General features: G+C 51.6%; 1 protein-coding gene and 1 long non-coding RNA gene across 3 annotated transcripts in view; both read right to left on the reverse strand.

The window, feature by feature from the left end:
• LOC126523950 (uncharacterized) overlaps positions 1–3,940 on the reverse strand; it is a 283,481-nt gene extending 279,541 nt beyond the window's left edge. For both annotated transcript variants that reach the window (XM_050172362.2, XM_055066980.2), the window contains exon 1: positions 3,287–3,940. In XM_050172362.2, the coding sequence (XP_050028319.2) occupies positions 3,287–3,310 (24 nt within the window). In that variant the 5' untranslated portion in view covers positions 3,311–3,940. The remainder of the gene's footprint in view (positions 1–3,286) is intronic.
• LOC140219035 (uncharacterized) overlaps positions 1–22,740 on the reverse strand; it is a 457,444-nt gene that overhangs the window by 387,055 nt on the left and 47,649 nt on the right. The window lies entirely within an intron of this gene.

Below are 22,740 nucleotides of genomic sequence, written 5' to 3' on the forward strand. Positions count from 1 at the left end.
ACTTTTCTTCTACCGGGTCCCCCTATCTGCTTGTCATTCCTGCAGCACTTCGTACGGAAGTACTTCAAGCTTGCCACAACGAGGTGACTTCTGGTCACTTAGGCTACACGCGAACATTAGCCAGAGTGCAGCAACGGTACTACTGGCCGAACTTACCACCGCCGTGAAACATCACGTTCGCACTTGTTTCGACTGCCAGAGGCGCAAGTCGCCTCCGACGAAACCAGCCGGCCTCCTACAACCCATCCAGATCCCTCGAAGACCATTTGATCAAATCAGAATGGATATTTTGGGCCCACTTCCTACTTCTACTGCAGGCAATCGCTTTGTTATCGTCGCAACCGACTATCCCACACGTTACGCTGAAACAAAGGCAATCCAGAGCAGCACAGCAGCCGAGGTAGCGCGCTTTTTCATTGAGTATGTGGTGTTGCGACACGGCGCACCAACCGTCGTAATAACAGACCGAGGAACCGCATTTACGGCTGCACTTTTAGATCACGTCTTGCTACTAAGTGGCACGGCCCATCGAAAGTAAACCGCCTACCATCCACAAACCAATGGGTTAACAGAGCGCCTAAACAAAACCATTGAAGACATGCTATCAATGTACGTGGATGTCGAACATATCACCTTTGCATATAACACGGCGAAGCAAGGGACGACGCGCATGACTCCGTTCACCCTTGTTCACGGACGAGAAGTACGAACAATGCTGGATGCGATGCTTCCACACGACTTTGACGACGCTGATACGGACGCCGATCTGTTTACGCAACGCGCAGAAGAAGCTTGGCAGCTCGCGCGCTTGCGGATCTGCCAGAAGCAAGACTACGACGCAGGCCGCTACGATCTTCACCGTAGAATAGTTACCTATGAAGTCGGCGACAGAGTGTGGGTTTGGACATCCGTACGGAAACGAGGCCTCTGCGAGAAACTGTTAAAGCGATACTTCGGACCATATCGGGTATTGCGGCGCCTCAGTGATGTCACCTGCGAGGTCGTTCCCGATAATCCGAACTGTACGCGGCGCCGCACACACCGTCCTGAACTTGTGCACCTTGTCCGCATGAAGCCCTATGTGAGGGAATAACTATGTTAGCGGCCTTTACTTCCGCAACTGACATTTCTTGTCTAGCATCGGGACGATGCTCGCGTAGGGAGGGACAAATGACGCGTGTATTCTATGCAGACGACGACGACAATGAGAGCACTAACGGACTCCGCCTAGTGGGTCAGAGCAAGATTGGGTGATGACGAAGAAGACGCGTCTCTGCTCTGTTAGTTTTTGAACAGATTGTCCGGTTGTTCGTGAAAAACGTCTTCCTGTGTTCTGTCCGCGTTCTACCGCGACAGTATTTTATAGAGTATACGGAGCACGTTGTAAGTAACACGTTTTTGCTGGTAGCACTGCACGGCTTGCCTGGGAGGGGCGCTAGAGCAGATAACGTAGCAACAGCGCGTGCCCGACGGCAGCGAGTCAGCGACTACCCATAGGTGGCACGACACAACTTCCAAGACTCTAAACCGTCCCTGTGCGGAAAGATCGAAATTATTGAGCCGCGCGCAAAAGTAGGATCACTGGCCGAGAGAAAAAGGCGCCCAAGTTGGCAGTCTGTCATTGCATTCGGATTTCCCGCGAAGCGCCGCTTGCTACACAACGGGAAAAGAAGCTTTTCTGTCGTTAAGTTGCCTCGATCGTCGAAAGATACAGGGTGTTTATATGAACCCGGCAGAAGCGGGTTGAGAGGCCTTGTGAAGCTGTAATTGGCCTGACCAGTTCATGTAAACTCTAGCCGGTCGGGCTTAACGAGTATCAAGTTAGGCTAGGTCAGACCGACTGACCCAGCCTGATCCAGCGCGGACACTTGCGCGCAACCACTGTGACTTGGAACTTTCTGCGCCGGTAATGGGGAGTGTAGAACATGGCAAAGACAAGTACTGTGCAGTGCAACCTAATCGTAACGATAAGACTAATGAAGCAGAGCTGTTGCAAACGTCTGCAGAAAACGGAAGTTCAGTTCGAACTCGTTGATGTCGTCCCGACGGTACGCGCCGCCGTTGTCCAGACTCGTCAGAAGCGAGTTAATTTAAACGCGGTTACGCGGGGCTCGGTCAGCCTGCTTTTTGACTCGACGCTCGTGCGTCGGGATCATGTAAACGTAGCCATAGTCATTGCTGCCAGAGGACGGAGGGGCGCATGCCGTTAGTACTTTATCTGGCGGTCGATCGCACCTCACGAGTGACCTCACCTGAAGGATCTTTCACCTTGGTCTGACTTAAGTTTCGCGCGTTTAGAAGCTAGTGGACTGTTCAAAGCCAATTAAAATTAGCGAGACCCGACAGCTACGTCACCGATAAGCATTGTGGCTAAAGTTCTTCCAACGTAGGCGAGCACGGCCGTGTGTGAGCAGGCGATAGTGGGCTTCCAGAAGTGTGCAATTCTTATCGAAATTCAAAACGTAGATTTTCGCTTACTTCAGCTTGTCTAGTATATTGCATAGTTATTTATTTATTAAAAATACCTTACAGGCCCGAATAATTGGCATTGGGTAAGGGAAGCTTCAAAAAGCTTTATTTTACATAGTATAGCGTACAGAACATAAAGCGCTTTGTTAATAATAATACAAGGAAAAATCAAGTTTACACGAACTCTAATATCCTCAGATCAAAGAAGACAAAAAAAGGCATACAAGAAACAACCCAGGCAAGAAGTTATTTAAGGTAAGAAATGAATGTTTATGTCGTCACGGAATCTTTCTTTGTCAGCTTCAGCTACCAGGATATATCGGGTAGGTCGTTCCACAAGCGCATGACACGTGGAAGCGCAGATGAGTTAAAAGCGTAAGTTTTACACAGATGCACGTGAAAGAAATATTATATACACCCAGTAACAGTATGAAGAGGCGTGTAGATAGAAAAACCTTTCTTGATTGATGTCAGCTATCGGCCAACAGTAACCGTCTATGGTAATCTTGCATATGAAGACATATGCAAGAAGCTGGCAGCTTCGAAACGATCGAGAAGAAGGCCTCTCTTTGAAAAGAGAGTTTATGAGCGTGACTTTCAACGCCTCCCTTAGGCGCCTGCTTTCAGCGCTTACCTATGACGCCATGTAACAAACCATGCTCCTCTGCTCCACGGCCGGAACGCTACTTGGCTCTCTTGCGCGTCTGATCCTGTGGAGCTCATAACTCGAGCAACTGGGGTTAGTTAAGTGGAATCAGGCACAGAGGAGGCTCCGTCGAAGCAGCTGTCGTAAAGATTGAAACGCTGTGGCGCTTACCAGCCCGCGCGTTGCAGCTGTCATCGGTGGTGTGTCGCCGGGCCGTCCGAGAGCGAGGGCACAGCGGCGGTGCGAAAGCCGCCGCGTTCAACCTGCCGCTCCCCTGCCACGTTACGATACTCGTCGCGTGCACTATAGCTCTTTGAGAACGCCAAATTTGAAACCATGAATAGGCCTATGTCTTCAAAAAGAGACAGTAGTTGTTCTAATTGAGTGAATATACCGATCGTTGTGCCACCTATCCCCGCACTGTTGAACGAAAACAAGAATAACTTCCTACAGTCAAGTTTAAAAAATATATCGTGCGTCGCTGCTTACAAGAGGTGCGCCTCTCGGTGAGCTACCAAGATTTCTTAGACGATATGGCAGGTTTGTGGAGCACAGTTTGACGCCTGCTGTCATTCGAAGCTCGTGTTTTCTTTCTTTTTTTTTTCGCGCATCTTTCACGAGATCCAAGTATCGCGCTTACCTCGCAAGCAAGCACGTTCGACAAGGAATTCGATTCTGTTCCATTTGTTAGTCGCTGCGTAAAGGACGTGAATACAAGAAAATTGCCACCATCAACGAGTACGGTTTGTCTTGCGTCGTGTGGGATCCGAGCTTCCCACGACGGCAAGGGTGGAAGCTTGCCACACGGTCGTTTTAGGGCGCAGCTCTTAGGCGCCCGTTCCTGCGCTGAGTGTCGGCGTCGTACCCGAGCGAACGAGCACAGCGAAGGATGAAAGAGCGGACGCGGGGCGCAGCCGGAGGTGAAAAAAGCCGCAGTTTCGCCCGAAGGGGAAGCACCGATTGCTATAGCAAATTAGTAGATAGCTATACGAAGTAAGGATAGTAGTTTTATCGGCCGTATGAACTTGTAAACATCCGCTTACTAACTAAATTAACAATGATATAATGTGTAAGCGCGCTTGAACGAGGACGTAGAAAGAAACAGAGACAGCGTTGTCTCTGTTTCTTCCTACGTTTTCATACAGTCGCGCTTACGCATTCTATCGTGGATTAAGACTAACTAGCTCGCCAACGTGTCTTAAGTAAACACTACGGTGTCACGCGCGCACACGTAAACACGAACTCATCACGCTCGATGAGCTCGGAAACTCACTGTCAGAATGCTGCATGGAGTAAGCAATCGCGGCAGGAGGAGCGATGGGATTGACCTTCCTGAATATCTCGCTTGAACGCGAAAGAAACGTCGAAAGCGCAGCGCGCACGAAGCTACTGGAACTACATGCACTCTGCAAGCATTGCTGATCGTTTCGAAGATGAGGCCCGCGCGTGTGCGCATTTGGCCACGTCACACATCGCTTTCGAGATACGGCGCCAGCAGAAGTCGCCGGAAAACAACGCCCCACCCCCTCTCCTCACCTCACCCCAGTGGCAGGCGGCGTTTTTAGAATTGCTAGTAGGTAGAGAGGGGCGTGGCCCTTTTGACGGAGCTCGACGTTTCTGCGCAGGCGCGAATAAGAGCGGGCACGAGAGAGAAAATCTAGGGGCTTTTGCTCCTTGAATATATGACTTATCCTAGGCACTACGGAGGAGGTTTCTTAGAGCGCGTTGTATTCGTTTTTCCCCTACACATGCTGGCAGTGCGGAGTGCGGTCGAGTTGGTTTATACGCTCCGCCGCTGGCAGCCCGCGCGGTGAAGCAGTGGGCGCGGACGCCGCTTGGTGTTCGCTGTGTCTGAAGGGACAACGTTCTGCCTGGTGTTGTGTAAGTCGTGGGTCGATTTTTTCGTCGCGACGATAGCTCGGATTTTTTACAAGCACTGCTCCAGGAGGGCACATGTAACCGGCAAACGGAGGCCTCAGGAGAGCACCTGAGGTTATATTAAAGCAGGTGGTGCAGGATCTCCGGGGCACCCAAGCTGTAGCGGGGGGATCAAAGCTGGAAGCAGGGCGGCCCGTGGGTTGGGGCCGCAGAGGCCGAAGCGTGCCAGGGGGTGTTCGCATAAAAAATTGGCTGTCCGCGATAGCGGACTGCCGATCTTATACTCCCCTGGCACGCGCAGGCCTCTGCGAGCCCCAACCCAAGGACCAGTCCGGCTTCTAGCTTTGATGTCCCCGTTGCCGCTTTGGTGTCCTGTAGGCGCCGCCAATAATGCGAAATAATGACACGTTGTTTTCATTAGTAAAAACATGATCGAATAAATATGATTGCGTCGAGTCGCCAAGTTGCGATGCGAAGTTCAGCACTACCGCGCCCCGCGACTTCTACCTAGGGACAAGCGCATACAACGCGCGCCAAGAAACTCCTCCATAGTACCTAGGCAGAGTCGTATGTTCAAGAAGCAAAACTCCCCACATTTCCTCTCTCGCACCCGCTCTTACTCGCGCATGCGCGCTAACGTCCGTCGTCTCCGCAAGTGCCACGCCCCGCTGTACCTACAAGCAGTTGGAAATACGCCGTTCATATAATTGCTATCCGAATAAAAGAGAGCGCGAGGGGGAAAGTGGAGGAAGAGTGGAGGGGAAACGGCCTGCGCATGCGCTGAGTGGGCGTCCGCCATGGCGTCCGTAGCCGTGTGGGCGATCTCATTTGCGTTTCCGAAGAGGGTGGCGTGAGGTTTGGAGCGTTACGCTCGTCGGCGGCGTCAGCTGCTGAGGTCAACCCGAGCAACTACTGTCGGATACAACTTTAGATAAAAGGGGGCGTTTACTCCTCCGAGGCGGATGCACACGTGCATCCACCAATGGGCGCGCACTTTGGACAGACGTCATGAGCCGGACGGCCGGTGACCCCGCCGTCGGAGAAGATGGCTGCCTGGGCTTCGAACTGGACCAAGTCGCGTCAGCTGTGCGCGTCAACGCCTCGTCAGTGTGAATTCCGAAACTGTTTGTGATTGTCTATCATGCCGGAAATATTACTGCGAGCTTACGATGCCGGATTAGTGCCGCGTGCGTTTATTCTAAGCCGTAATCCGGCGAAGAAACATTGCAGCGAGCATCGCTGACGCTGCGCTAGGCTTTGTCTGAAAACAGGATCCCGCGGCCACCGCTGCAAACAAACATCCTGCGTGTTTGTCCACACCAAGACCAAGACAGAAAACAACAAAACCATCTACCGGTTCATCCACCAGTTCGAGGAACAAGACTCGGAACTCCTGGATAAGGTACGCGTTAAATGCTTCGGGGACACAAACCCAGCAGCTTACGCAGAGCGCTACCGAGGAAGAGAAAACGATAACCTGGACAGACCCATCACGCGAGAAGAGGTCTACGCAGCGATTCGAAGCACAACCAGAAACACGGCCGTGGGTGCAGACAAGATAAATAACGCACTCATCCGCAACCTCAGTGAAGAGTCAGTCGCAGAATTAACCGACTTTCTCAACAAACACTGGGAAGCTGAGACCGTCCCCGAGGAGTGGAAGCATGCAGAGGTAGTGATGATTCCTAAACCAGGCAAGAAACTGCAAATTGAGAACCTCAGACCGATCTCGCTCACATCGTGCCTGGGTAAACTGTACGAGCGAGTGGTGACGCTGAGACTACAACAGTACATGGAGGACAACGAACTGTATCCCCACCACATGTTTGGATTCAGAGCAAAATTATCCACCCAAGACGTACTGCTTCAAATCAAAGAAGTACTCGGGAACGTCCCCAGGAGCGGGGAGAATATAATAATGGCATTGGATATCAAGGGGGCTTTTGACAATGTAAGCCACGAGGCTATCCTCACGGGCATGAACGACCTGAACTGCGGGAGGAGAGTCTACGGCTACGTCAAAGCCTTCCTTTCAAATAGAACGGCAACGATTGGCCTCGGAGGGCTCCGATCAGAGAAGTTCCTTACTCCAAACAAAGGGACGCCTCAAGGGTCGGTCATCTCCCCCACGCTTTTCAACATAGCAATGGTTGGCTTGGCAAAACAATTAAATGAAATCGACGACATACACCATGCCATGTATGCCGACGACATCACCATCTGGGTTAACACAGGCTCGCTCAGACAGAAAGAAGAGAAGTTACAAGAGGCAGCCACCTGCGTAGAGGACTACGTCAGGGCAAGAGGGCTAGCCTGCTCCACTGAGAAGTCCGAGCTCCTGAGAGTTTGGAGAGGGAAGCAAAACCGCACAGTCCCCACCAGCGACGAGTTAAAGCTCAACGTCTACCTCCAGGGGAAGCCGATACCGGAAAGGACGCTCATCAGAATCCTGGGGATGTGGATACAGTCAAACCAACGCTGCACCCACACCCTCGCCCTACTCAAGGCATCCACCCTACAAGTGGCCCGCATGATCACGCGCATCTCACACAGACGCCACGGCATGCGAGAGGAGGACACACTGAAGCTGGTCACAAGCTTGGTCGTCAGCCGAGTGGCATACAGCCTCCCATACTACAATCTCATCAAGAGTGAGGTACAACAGGCGGACGCGATTCTACGCAAAGCCTACAAAACCGCACTCCACCTTCCCCAGAATACCTCAACCGAAAAGCTCCTAGCCTTAGGACTACACAACACCTTCGACGAATTGAAAGAGGCGCAACTAGTCTCCCAACAACGCAGACTACAGCAGACCCCTTCTGGCAGGGAGCTCCTGAAGAAACTAGGCTACGCCGATCAACTTCAAGAGATACAGAGGACCGAAACAATTCCGGATGAGTATCGCAACACACTAAAAGTAGCACCCATACCCCGGAACATGGATCCCAACCTACACAAAGCACGCAGAGAAGCGAGGGCTGAATACCTACAAAAGACCCTAGCACCCCAAGAAACGACGGTATATGTGGACGCAGCCACATAGGCAAGAGCAGCGGGTCAGAGCAACAGCAACGCGGTAGCAACGATGATCGATTCGAACCTACGCGAGATCACCAGCGCATCACTACAAGGCTGTACGATAGTCGAGGCTGAAGAAGCGGCCGTCGCTCTAGCGGCAGCGGAGGGCTATCGGTCTAAACGGTCTCTAACAATCCTTACAGACTCGCAAACAGCGTGCCGCAACTACCTACGCGGCAGAATAGGGCACGGAGCACTCCGCATACTCCGCTCCGGAGACCACATAACAGAACGACAAACAAAAGAAGAACCAATTCGGCATACGATAGTATGGACCCCTGGACACACGGGAGTGGCAGGGAACCAAGAGGCGGACAGGATAGCTCGAGGGTACACTTATTACCGAGCATCCAACGTAGGCGACCTCGAGGAGACCGAACCTGTACCCCAAGACTATTCGGCAATAATAAATTACTACAAGGGCTGCAGAAAGCGGTATCCACCACCGCACAACTCCCTTAGCAGAGAGGACTCTGTCGCGTGGAGGCAGCTACAAACGGGCTCGTACCCGAACCTACACGTACTCAGCAAAATTTATCCCACACTACACAATGACAAATGCCCCTGGTGCCACGAAACACCCACGCTGTACCACATAACGTGGGCATGCCAGAAGATAGACGTGGTACCCGTTATACCAAACCCGAGTGCGGAGCAATGGGAGGGAGTGCTCTCCAGCGATCGCCAGGTCGACCAAGAAGGTCTGATTCGGCGAGCACAACTGGCAGCAGCATCCAGCGGAGCCCTGGACTAAGGGCAACCGACCGTTGTGCTAAAAGATGGACGATTCCATTTGAAGACCGCAGACGACCAGCGAATCTAGAGCTGATAAAGTTTTTCACTCACTCACTCCCTCCACGTTCTTTTTTTTTTCGCCCCCGAGTGAAGTTACGACAAGAAATGTTTGCCAAAGTTTGGTGCCTACTGTCAGCGGTGGGTGTGTTCGTGTACTGTGTCGCTGCGTTTCTCGTCGGACGGGATAAAGTGATGGAGCAAAACCATTCTCGGGAGAAATGACAAAAATAAGAAACAGAAAGTATTTGCAAAGGAAGTCTCCAACGCAAAGATTTGTCGCCGTCAACTAAGCGTGAACGATTTGTCAGCAGTGAGCCAGCCGAGCGTGTAACAGCGATGTTCGAGCGTTGCGTAGCAGCGTCGATTGATTGCTTTCCACCAGTGCTCACCGCGCACGCAAGCTATAGAATGCGCGCTTCGGCACAGTCACGCATAAGTTGTGTTGCCAGCGTTCAATATGGTCTCCCACAACACAGCTTCGCGCTGCTATTTGATCCTTGTGATATGTTGTAATTAAAAATGCCCATGACAGTGTTAAGAGAACGGTAAAAAAAAAGCGTACAAGAAGCTAGGCACAGCAGCTTGTGAACCCGCTCCTATAATACCTCTACCCGCGTCTGTTTGTAAATGTGCGTATGTTTTCTTGCGTTTCTCTAATTCTTATTTATTTCCCACATTTCTTTATATTTGAGATTTTCTTCGTTTTCGCGTTTGTGTGTGAATACGTGCCTGCTTCCATGCGTGTTTGCGCTTACCCTTATTTTTGTCCTTTTATATTATATTAGCATTTGTTTTTGCTAGTTTCTTTCAGTAAAGTGTTTTTACACATTTTCTTTAACCAATCTCATTCAAAGTACTAACTCCTGTAGACAGCAGGGCTGGCCTTTTCCATCTCATTAAAACCTTTCGCACTAATCTACCTCGTCTTCTCAATCTGCCTACTCGCTGTGTTTTCTGTCCTCGCTTCTTGCGTCGTTGCCGCAATGTGATTAGCCAACTTGCTCAAAACAGATTTTGATCGCCTATGAAAACAGAAAGGTTGAGAGACAGATTTTCTGATTTCCTTAAAAGCGTCATGTGGGTTGCACAGCAACTTTGCCTCTTACCTCAGTTCATGTTTATGCATCAGTGCATGTGGCAGCTCGCCAGAAGTGCACACGAAAGGCTGCATATTGTGAAGCAACACCTTGCTATGCTGTTGCAAACAGACGGTTTCGCTGCCAATCACGTATGAAGGTAAGAATTTTCAACATGAATAACATTGTGCAGTGGCGTGTCATTTCCTGTCTGACGCTTTCATCGTTACAAAGACATCTTTCAGTAAATGTAGCCCAGCAAAGCAGTGCCCTGGGAGCTTTTGCAACTTTCACCACTTGTTACATCACCAAAGTCATTGTCTGAACCTCATTACTTATCCGCATTACTTGCCTGGGCCAGATAACCAAAATAAACAATGCCACCACATGCTGTCACTTCACTTATGTGGCTGGATTATTCAAATGGAAGCAGGCAGAACTTAACAAACTTAATGTGATGCTCAGGAAGCTCGTTAATGTAGCCCTAGGGATACCCAGTAACGCTGCAACCGACAAACTCATGAGTCTAGGGGTGCACAGCACAATGGAAGAAATTGCGGAGACCCAACAGCTAGCGCAACACGAAAGATTGACAAAGTCACGAGCTGGCAGGAACATATTACAGGCAATAGGCGCAGAACTGAATACATCAAGGAGCCCAATAGAGGCTGAAGTAGAATTAAGGACTGAAGTTAGGAACAAGATCAGAACTAACCCTCTCCACAGAAACAGGCATCCAGAATATAATGTCGAAAGGAGAAAGGCAAGAGCTAAAGCACTCTTGCAGGAAATAGAGCAGCAGAACCAACTGGCAGCTATAGTTGATGCTGCCTGCGTGAAAGGTAAAGAAGCATATACGGCCATTGTATCAAATTATGAAGGGAAGGTGCAAGACGCTCTCACTATTCTTACCAAGGACCCCATGGTGGCGGAACAAGCGGCAATTGCGCTAGCCATCAGGAGTAATAAGTGGGCCTGCATTTACAGTGATTCGAAATCCGCTGTAAAGTGTTTTATAAAGGCTACGTAGCTGGAGTTGCACCTAAACTTTTTGAAAACATTGGGATTATGACAAGTGAAACCCGATGATTTCCTGCGTATATGGGGAAAGTGGACGAGACTCGGGTAAACCTCAATGAGGTTGCTCATGACTTCGCACGAGGACTTGCTAACCGTGACAGTCACAACCGAGCCGTTCACCGTCAAGCCAGGGAATTTAGATATCATTTAATAACATACAATGACGTTACGAAACATTACTATTTAGGACGCAGACAATTCCCATTGCCAGATCCAAAACTCAACAGGGCTCAGACAGTCTCACTGCGCTTATTGCAAACGGGTACATATCCCACACCGTACACCATGAATAAGATATATCCAGAGAGGGAGATTAAGATGGACTGCAATGATTGTAATGGCATCATTGAAATCAGACATATGCTGGCGGAGTGTCCCGCGGCTCTCCCCAACCTCGTTGAAGAATGGACACAGTGGGAGAAAAGGATTCAAAGCCCATTGTTTCAGGACCAACTAAGGGCAGTCCAGAGGGCCCATGATGTCGCTGAAAGGCTTGGCCTGACAGTGCCAACGTGGGAGCGGCCCGCCTTGGCTTAAGAAGTCGACCCTCCGGACCTCATCACAATAAAAGTTTTCCCACACACACCACATGAATCTGCTTTTGCATGCAAGTTGCCAACAGTGGCTGGCATTTTCGCATTGATTGCTGCCGTATCACCAACAGTGGCGATGGCTTGACTGCGCTTTGACGTGCAGACTGCTAGTTGTGCTTTTCAAGCGTGCCCTCGACTACTGCTATGCATAGCTACCCGAATGAGTATTTTGGGCCTCACTAAGCTAATGATGCTTGATAATTGTTCTCTTATTCGCATTACTTGCCTGAGCCAGATAACCAAGATAAACAATGCCACCATGTGAATGTGCTTTTGCATGCAAGCTGCCAACAGTGTCTGTCATTTTCGCGTTGATTGCTACCGTTTCACCAACAGTGGTGACGGCATGACTGCTAATGGTGTCTTTCAAGCGTGCCCTCGACTACTGCTATGAATAGCTACCCAAATGAGTATTTTTGGACCTTACTCAGCTAATTATGCTTGATAATTGTTCTTATCCGCATAACTTGCCTGAGCGATATAACCAAAATAAGGAATGCGACTACATGAATGTTCTTTTGCATACAAACTGTTAAATGTGGCGGTCAATTTCGCGTTGCCTATTGCTGTATCACCTACGATGGCTACGACATGGCTGCACTTTGAAGTGCAGATGCTAAAGGTGCCTTTCAAGCGTGCCCCTAACTGCTTCTATTTCACCAAGGGGGCCACCAAGCTCGACGGTGGTTGCCGAAATGAGTTTTCTGGGCCTCACTAAGCTAATGATGCCGGATAATTGTTCTCTTATTCGGATTACTTGCCTGAGCCAGATAACCAAAATAATGCAACCACATAATTATGCTTTGGCATGAAAACTGCCAACAGTGGCCGTCGATTTCGCATTGATTGCTGCTATTTCACCTACAATGGCTAAGCATGACAGCACTTTGAAATGCATACTGCTAAAGGTGCCTTTCAACCGTGCCCCGACTACTGTTATTTTATCACAGGGCCCGTCATGCTCGTAGGTGGGTGCCCAATAGAGTATCTGTAGGTGATGTTTTTGCTTTTGAGCCACTCCTGTATTTTTTCCTTCTTCCAAACTGTCGTCGGTAATTTCTCTTCTCACCAGGAATGGTAAGGTGCATTGTCCAAAACAATGACTCTACCAGCAGGCAACTTCTGCAGAACGTCATTAAACCATCCCTCGAAGCGATTGCCGGCCATTTCTTCGTGGTAGTCGCCCGTTTTTTGGCCTGGGAATATATTGTCACTCCTTCTCTGCGGTGGAATAATTGGATTCGGCGCGTGAAAGAGTGCGGCTCGCGTAGGCGATAACTCGTTCAGTCCCGTCTTGCCGTTGCACTAGGATAGCTCCGAGACCGATATTTTTGGCGTCAGTGCGTAGTTCTGTGTCAGCATCCTCATCAAAATGACCGAGCACGGGAGGAGAAGACAATCGACGTTGTAGCTACGCAAAGGCGCTCTGTTGTTCATCAGTCCAGAGGAATGGCGTGTCGTCACACGTAAGGCAAAATAGCGGCTCTGCAATCTTCGAAAAATTTTCAATGAAGCGTCGATAATATGCACACAAGCCCTAAAATCGTCGGACACTTTTCTGGTCGGTTGGAGTGGTAAAAGCTGCTACGGCAGCGGTCTTCTCGGGATCGGACCTCGGAACGATCTCGGAACGTGACCTCGGAACTTCAGTTCCTCGTAACCGAAGTGGCATTTCTCTGGCTTGAGTGTAAGGTCAGCCGATCGAATGGCTTCGAGTACATTCCGAAGGCGTCGAAGGTGCCCGTCAAAAGTTTCCTAAAAGACAACGACATCATCTAGATAGACGAGGCAGCTTTTCCATCTGAGGTCAGCGAGAACGGTATCCATTATTCGCTGGAGTGTGGCTGGAGTGGAACAGAGGCCAAAAGGGAGTACTCTAAATTCGTAAAGGCCGTCCGGAGTAACGAAAGTAGTTTTCTCGCGGTCACGCTCATCTACTTCAATTTGGCAGTAGCCTCTTTTCAGATCGATAGAGGAGAAATACTTCGCGCGCCTCAGCCTGACCATAGAATCGTCGACACGAGGCAACGGGTACACGTCTTTCTTTGTGACGGTGTTTAGCTTCCGGTAGTCAACACAAAATCGAAGCGTGCCATCTTTCTTTTTAACAAGAACGACTGGCGATGACCAGGGACTGCATGAATGCTGTATTACGCGGTCTTGAAGCATTTCCTTCACCTGCGTTTAATCGCATGTTCGGTCGGGGAAACACGATAAGGCTGTTGCCGTATGGGGGGCAGCTCGTCATAGGTGATGATACGGTGTTTCGTAATTGATGTTTGACGTATCTTCGACGACCGTGCAAAGCAAGAGTAGAACTCAAGCGAGAGCTCACGCAGATGTTGTCTGTTCTCGTCAGGAAGCGTTTGACTAATGTCGACGTTGCGTAGAGGTGCTTCAGCAGTGCCGATTGCCTCGGAAACAAAACACTCAGCGACATCGGCGATCGGGTCGGCGTAGGCGATGACAGTACCAGGACTGCGCACGAGACCGCCAAACAGCTGCTCTTTCATTCCGCGCATCAGGTACCGCACCTTCTTTTCTTCCGACATGCTGGGGTCGGCCCGTCGAAAGAGACGCGTCATGTCCTCGACATACATTGCGACACCCTTGTTCGGCATTTGTATACGGGACTGGAGATCACGCTCACCTCACTCTCGGCGATCAGGGTTCGCATACGTCTCAAGAATCCGGCGTTTGAATTCTGCCCATGAAGTTAGGGCATCTGCATGGTTCTCATACCAAACACGTGCGCCATCGTTAAGGCTGAAATATACGTTTTTCAGTTTGTCTGCGTCATACCACTTGTTGAACGCGGCAACACGTTCATAGTGCAGCAATCAATCTTCAGCATCCTCATGTATGGCGCCGTGGAAGAGATTCGGCGTTCGCGGATTGAGTAGCGTACGATAAATCGGCGTTGTGCCTTCCATACCGGTTGGGGTGGTCGGAGCTGCCATCTTCTCTGGGAGAAGTCCAAACTCGGGGGCTTGTCCACGGATCCTTCTGCTTGCGCGGTGTACAGGCGTAACCACCGGTACGGGGCTGGAGCTCCTGCTGCTCGGAGGGGTTTGGTGCATAGATTAGATTACCCCGCACCTCCACCAGTTTGTCACGCGCTAAGGCAAGAGTAAACAGCAGTATCAGCAGCCAGACACGAAAATGTCAGACACAAAAGGGACGGTTCCCCAGCTGGCGCGTGATCTTTGACTTCGTCATTGTGGTTTAGTGTCTCCCTCTGAGAGATCTCCAGTTAACTGTACATTCATGTTGTGGTCTAGTTTGGCTAGATGGCGCACCCCCTTCGGTCACCTGTTGGGCATTTGACCAATGAGGCGGTGACATCTGGCAAGGAAGTCTTCGTGCAATAAACGGCCGCTTGCCGGCCGAGTACTTCGGGGCTGCACCTGGCTGCCGACCTCCTTGCTGAGCACCCTCCCCAGCAGCCGGTGGTGGTGGTGTGCGACTCCAAGCCAGCGCTCCAGTCCCTCGTTAACCCACGGCGGGCAGGACTTACAGTGGTGCTGCTGCTTTCCAGGTTAACTGCTCTAGCCACCGCCAGAATCCTAATATCCTTCCACTGGCTGCCCTCAAATGTCGGGGTAGCCGATAACGAGGGGGGGATACCTACGCCAAAGCTGCCCATCATGATGTAGTCCCGGTTACCAGAGCGGTAGCGGCTTCGGACTACACGAGACATCGGCTACGGTGCCTGCTCACCTCCATTCACCCGGACCCACGAGTGGCTAGTGGCAGGGCTCCCAAACCGCTTCCAGAGAACGGCCTCTCCAGAAAAGACCGTTCCACACTCCTGCTCTTGCGGACTGGATGCACCTGGACTGCGGCCCGGTTGTACGCCAAGGACCGCGCCACGTCACCTGCCTGCGAGAAGTTCGGAGACAACGACACTCTGGAGCACCTTCTCTGTGCCTGCCCATCCTTGGCGCAGGAACGCTCCACAGTGATCAAAACCTACAGACGCCACGGCTTTCCAGCGGCCACAGAGACTGACCTGCTGTTCCCGGTGTGTCCACAGCTCCCTGCGCTGCGAAGCCTGCTGGAGTTTATAAGTTCCACGGGAATAGACACCCTATAAGCGCCCGCTAGAACGCTGGCAACTTTACTAACGACTGCCACCTGTCGCGCGTAGTGGAGTCTATTAGGCCACATCCTGCCTCTTTCTCTATCATCTTTCACTTCCCACTCCCTCTCCCCTGACGTGATGAAGACTGTAAGTATGCGCACTGTCATGTTAACACGTGCCCTTACGGTACGAAGTGCGCATGCTCATATTTGTATCTGTCCCTATATATGCAGCCCCTTGTCTGATAATAAACACACTTTGTTCCCTGCCTCCCGACCGTTCACATAGTGTCAAAAGTGTGGCGGCGACGCGTTTCGCAAGCCGCGTTCACCGCTGTTCTTCCCCGCCCCCTCGTCCAGCTGCCCCCCTAGTAGACTCCAGAGAAAGAAGTATGGCGTCGACGGTTCTACCACCACCAAAGCCACTGTAAAGTACGGTTGACGCTTACCAGAACTGGATCATCTGGAAAAGTGAGTTTACTCTATTTTCTACGGCGACCGGACTAAGGAAGCAGCCTAAAGAAGTTCAGGCAGCAACATTTGTTGTGACAGTTGGTGAAGAAGCAAGGCGGGTGTTCTATAGCTTCACATTCGCAAATGAGGACGAAAAGCAAGACCTCGATAAGCTTATTGAAAAATTCGAGGCCCACAACAAACCAGCGAAGAATATAACGTTCAACGAGTTTCGTTTCGGCTCCCGAGATCAACGTGAGGGCGAATCTTTTAACGAGTGGCTGATCGATATCCGAACTCTTGCTCGCTTGTGTGAATTCGGAGGACTGGAGGACAGATTACTGCGCAGTCGAATAATTCTAGGAGTTAGAGACAAGGACCTGCAGCAGAAACTTCTGTCTGAGAATCCGTCGTATGCCAAAACAGTGGAAATATGCCGAGCAAGGGAACAAGCGAAGGAGCACTTTAACGAGATCAGGAAGGCAGAGGTAAGCGCAACCGATGAGGCCACCGTACATCCTGTGAAATCAAAAGCAAGCCTCGGAATTTGCTCAAACTGCTCTTACACACACGGAAAAGCAAAGTGCCCTGCGCAAGGCAAGCGCTGTAACAAGTGTGGCGGCCGAAATCACTTCGCGCGGGCATGTCGTCAACCAGAAGCGAGACCGAGGGGCCAAGCATGCAAGATAAAACAGGTCGAAATGGCAGAGGACGAGGGCTATTTTCTTCAAACCCTTGAAGTCAATGCAATTGATGGCCACGACCGCTGGTCAGCGACTGTCGACATTGCAGGTTCCGCCATACGCTGCAAAATTGATACCGGAGCCAACTGTTGCGTCATGCCCGAAGTGACACTCAGAAACATAACTACGAAGCCAGCACAGGACTGCTGCTCTACGCTACGGTCGTTTTTTGGGGCACATAGAAAAGGCGACGAAGAAGATCGAGCTTCAAGTCGCCAGTACAACGCAGTCTACCACGGCGCTATTCTTTATCGTGAAACAAGCGGTTCCTGTTACATTGAGTGGCAAGATGGCTGAACGCTTAGGGCTGATTGGCCGCATAAACACCGTAGACACCTTGGAAACTAACGAAATAGTGGAAAGATTTCGAGATGTTTTCCAGGGGCTGGGAGAAATCAAGGACGTAGCCTACCACACGGAGCTGAAACCTGAAGCTCGAGGCGTCATCAAGCCAGCGCGACGAATCGTCATCGCCCTTCAGGAGCGCGTCCGAGCTGAGCTGGACCAGATGGAGCGCGACGGCGTCGTTGCTAAGGTAAGAGAACCGACTTCCTGGTCTAGTCACATGGTTGTGGTAGTAAAGAAAGAAAAAGTACGCATATGCTTGGACCCATCCGACTTTAATAAGGCACTTCTAAGAGAGCACTACCACATGCCGACGTTAGAAGATATCCTACCGCGGCTGCATGGAGCGAAATTCTTTTCTACTCTGGATGCATCGTTAAGATTCTGGCAAACCCGCCGTGGTGGCTATGGTGTTGGGCTGCTGAGCACGAGGTCGCGGGATCGAATCCCGGCCACGGCGGCCGCATTTCGATGGGGGCGAAATGCGAAAACACCCGTGTGCTTAGATTTAGGTGCACGTTAAAGAACCCCAGGTGGTCGAAATTTCCGGAGTCCTCCACTACGGCGTGCCTCATAATCAGAAAGTGGTTTTGGCACGTAAAACCCCATAATCTCTAAGATTCTGGCAGATTAAGTTGGACGAGCCGAGCTCCCGCTTATGCACTATGAGCACGCCCTACGGCCGATACAGATTCCTGCGCATGCCGTTCGGCATCGCTTCCGCGCCGGAAATTTTTCAGCGGGTGATGCACCAGGCACTAGAGGGCTTGAGGGGCGTTGACGTCGTTATGGACGACATATTGGTTTGGGGCAGTCACCAGAGCAACACGACAGAAATTTAGTAGCTTTGCGGTCCCAGTATAGACAACACAACCTGAAGCTCAATAAGAACAAGTGCAATTTCCTCCAGCCCAGAGTCGCTACATGGGCCACATTCTGACTCTAGAGGTGCTGTGCCTGGACCCGAGCCGAGTCGAAGACATCGTGCAAGTCCCGCCACCACAAAACCGTAAGCAACTGCAAGTTTTCATCGGCATGATCAACTTCGTGACTCGGTTTGTCCCTAACATATCCACATTGGCAGCGCCGCTTCGTGAGTTGTTAAAAAAGGACGTCGCGTGGGTCTGGACAGACCAGCAAGAAAACAGCTTTCATCAACTTCGAGCGACCCTCACAAAGGCGCCAGTCCTTGCCTATTTTAACCAAGAAAAACCATTGACCTTGTCAGTAGATGCCAGTCAGCATGGCGTAGGAGCCGTTCTTCTACAGGATGGGCAGCCAGTTACCTACTCATCCCGTTCGCTAACGGAAGCATAGCAGCGCTACGCGCAGATCGAGAAGGAAACTTTAGCAATTGTTCATGGTTGCACAAAATTTCAAGATTACATCTTCGGGCAGTCAGATGTTACCGTCGAGTCGGATCACAGGCCTCTGGAATCTATATTCAAAAAGCCACTTTGTGAATGCCCGCTACGATTGCAGCGCATGAGGCTTGTTTTGCAAAGATTCCCTATCAAGGTCACGTTCAAACCAAGCAAGGAGTTATTTCTAGCTGATGCGCTTTCTCGCTTCCCGAGTGCTACGGAACTAACCGGCGAGACAGAACAATTTCAAGTCAGCATGATTTCTTCGCTTCCTGTGTCAGACCAGCAGCTCGAGAGTATTCGGCACGAAACTAACAAAGACGCCAGTATGGCTGAACTGCGCCGTTACTCGAGCACAGAATGGCCGGAAACGAAGAATCATGTGCCGCATGCCCTGCGTCCATACTGGTGTTACCGCAACGAACTGCATGTTGAGGAAGGCCTGCTCCTCAGAAGCAACAAAATAGTCATTCCTCCGGCCAAGCGACCGGAAATTCTGCGTTTGCTACACACCGCACATGGAGGCGAAGAAAAAATGAAGGTGAGAGCCAGAGAAGTAATGTTCTGGCCCGGCATGAAAGCGGACATCTCGGCTCTAGCTAAGTCATGCGCAGCGTGCGAAAAGTACAAGCGCAGGAACACTAGACTGCCTATGCTTAGCCACGAGATACCAGGCCTGCCATGGCAAGTAGTAGAGCTTGATATTTTCCACCACGATGGCCAGTCCTACATAATCCTCGTGGATTTCTACTCGTTCTTTTTCGAGATTCAGAAGCTACGTCATACAACAGCGACAGCGGTAAACAATGCGTGCATGCTCGTCTTCGCGACTCATGGAATCCCGGCAAAGCTGTGCAGTGATAACGGCCCACCCTTCAACAGCGCGTGCTTCCGCTCTCTTGCTGCGCAGCTCGGAATTGCTCACGTAACTTCAAGCCCGTACTATCCTCGTGGTAACGGCATGGCGGAGCGTGCAGTGCAGGAGGCAAAAAAAACTGCTAACGAAGTCTCCTTTCGCAACTATGGAATTTTACAGGGCCCTGCTGGAGTGGCGAAACATGCCAAGGCACGAGCAACTGAAGTCGCCCGTTCAAAGGCTGATGGGTCGCCAAACAAGGACGCATTTGCCGGTTCTTCCCCAGCACCTCGAACCGCAGACTGTGCCACCACAAGCCGTTCGCAATCGCCTCCAGGAAATAAGAGAAAAGCAGCGGATCTTCTACAACCGGACGGCCAAGCGTCTACCCCATCTTCGCAGTGGGTCTCCAGTATCAGTGTACGACACCATACGCAGAACCTGGTCGCCAGCTGTGGTTGTGGGCCCTGCAGGCACACCTCGGTCGTACAACCTACTTACAGACAGCGGACAAGAGCTGCGGCGCACCAGGGAGCATCTCAGTTCCAAAGAAATGCAACCTACGTCGGACCCTGAAGCTACAGTTTCTGCGGAGTCGGTATCCCAGCCTGACCAGGTGGCGGAACTACAGCCTGAAGACAGCCTTCGTAGAAGTAACCGTCTGCGTAGACCGCCACAACGTTACCCCCTGCCAGAGAGACCGCAGCATTAGGTCCCTGACATGCGAATTTGTAAATTCTTTGTTCTCATTTTTGTTTTCTCTTCGAAAAGAAGGAAGATGTAAGTATGCGCACTGTCATGTTAACACGTGCCCTTACGGTACGAAGTGCGCATGCTCATATTTGTTTCCGGCCCATATATAGGCAGCCCCTTGTCTGATAATAACACACTTTGTTCCCTGCCTCCCGAGCATTCACAAGGACCAGGATGCGAAGAAAGACCTTAATTTCGGCCATGGTGCATGCGATCGGTGTGGCAGCACGAAGGATATCGCGACTTACAAGAATTTTCCAGCAAGAAATCAGCGTTGCAACGCCTGCCATACGTTGGGCCATTTCGCTTCAGTATGCCGAAAAACCCGAACAACTGTTCAGCATGTCTCTTCCGCAGAGACGCTGTCTTCGTCAACTTCCGCAGGGCCGCCGTCCACGCCTGGCTTGACGGTAAGCGCTTTTGAAACTAAAAAAGATTTGGAAGTTCCGGTCGTAGTTAGCGGCGTCTCCATGCGACTGCTGGTGGACACAGGAGCATCTGTATCATTGATGACTGCCGAAGATTTAGAAATCACTTCGGTGGACAGCACACGCTGTCAAAAACAACAGTGGACTTGACAAATTTCTCCAAGCAACGCATCGACATTGAAGGTATGTTTCAAGCCATTGTCCAGTGTTTACAAAGGTCGTGCTCCGTCACGTTCCACATCACGTCTACAGGAACATCGCTGTTGGGACTAGACGCCATCCAACGCCTGAGTATACAGATCGACGGTACGTCACTGACATGTCGTCTGGCATCGCTTCCTTCAGTGCAGAGCCCTACAGGTGTACCTCCTGGTTTTGATCACCTCTTCATTGGCCAGTTGGGTCTCGTCAAAAACTTTGTGCACCGAATTTATCGGCGGCAAGGTGTGCAACCAGTATCTTCAAAGTTGCGCAGACTACCCCTGGCTCTCCGTGACCAGGTCACAAATTAACTGCGACGTCTCGAGGACTGCGACGTCATCGAGCGCGTCGAGGCTTCTGAGTGCGCGTCTCCACTCGTTCTGGTGCGCAAGAAGGATGGGGCCATGCGGCTCTGTGCAGACCTACGGGAACAAGACAGTTTTGTGCCTCAAGTTCAAGAAAGGACCTCGCAGAAACAGTGGCAAACTAAACAGTATGTAGGCAAACATAGAAGTGCTCAGGCAACTCGTATAAAGGTGGGAGACACCGTCAAACTAGAGACGCAACCCACGTCCGGCGTTCTTCAAACGTACCTCGCATGGGCTCCGCGATTTCTTCTCCTGGTTTTGGCATCTCGCCCGGGATATCCTCCAGTTTCTGCTACCGAGAACCCGGAGGTGTAAGGACGTTCCTGACACCTCATTTGCCCGGGCCCGCCGACCAACGTTTCACCAGGACTTCATCTTTGACCAGCCACGGGGCCGCCGAGCTAAGCCCAACGCTCGGCGCAACGCCACCTCGCCCGAAGCGCGCAGCTGCACCTAGCGTCGCACCGGCGTCCGCTGCGCCGGCACTCGCTCCCGTTGTCTCGAAGCCGCCGATATGAAAAGTATAGTCGACGGTACACTCGTCTCCCAACAAGAATTTGATGACAACCCTCGCTGGTCCTGAACGCTCCAAGCCCACCGTGCGGCCCATCCAAAGGAAGCCGCTTCATCCGCGAACGCCCACCTCAAGTCCGCCATGGCACACCCGCCATCGTTGACAACTCACCGCCGCCATGTCCCGCTGCCTCGACTCCCAGCGGAAGACTACAAGATCGTCTTCCGAGGTGGCCTCGACTTCCGCACATCCACCGATGGGGCCCTGCTTGCCTTCTAGCGCCAGCGTTGAGTACGCCGCCGCCCGTGCCGAGGACCGCGTACGCATAAACCCATACAACAACTCTTTCACCGTCAGTACGCCCTCGGAGCAACGCACCCGGCAGTATGTGCGAACCTCTGAGTTGCGTCTCGCCACGCAGCTGCGCACTTGTGTGGCCGCACCCGACAACACCCTCCACGGCATAATCTACAACGCCGTGGACAATCAAAACCAAGAGCAGATAATCGAGGACCTGCAGGCTATGAATCCCAGCAGCACTTACGCCATCGCCGACGCAAGGCAGATGGGTCGCACCCGGTCCATCCTGATCACCTTCGTCGGCACGAAAGAACTCCCTCGCACCGTGGTGTTCAACTGCGGCCTGTTCATCTGTCACCCCTTCCGCCCCAAAGCTGAAGCTTGATTCAATTGTTGGAGCCATGGTCACCGCTCCGACGTATGTACCAATCCCAGGTCCGGACGCTGCCAACGTTGCGGAGCTGTGCACGCGGCTCGGGACCCCCCTGAGTGCACTCCTAAATGCATCTTGAGCAGCGGCAAACATGTCACGGGGTCCCGCCCGTGTAAGCTCCGCTTCGAACGGGGGGTCCCTCCCCACTCGCATCCAGTCCCAAGTCAACGCCATCCAACTCGGCGCAGTCAACACCATCCGCCAAGGACACCCGCTCATCGCTTCCCCGTCAACCATCCAGCTCCCCATCAAGCCGCGACCGCAGCCCCCGCCACCGCTCC

This window comes from Dermacentor andersoni, chromosome 6 (genome assembly GCF_023375885.2).
Source record: "Dermacentor andersoni chromosome 6, qqDerAnde1_hic_scaffold, whole genome shotgun sequence".
NCBI classification, from domain to species: domain Eukaryota; kingdom Metazoa; phylum Arthropoda; class Arachnida; order Ixodida; family Ixodidae; genus Dermacentor; species Dermacentor andersoni.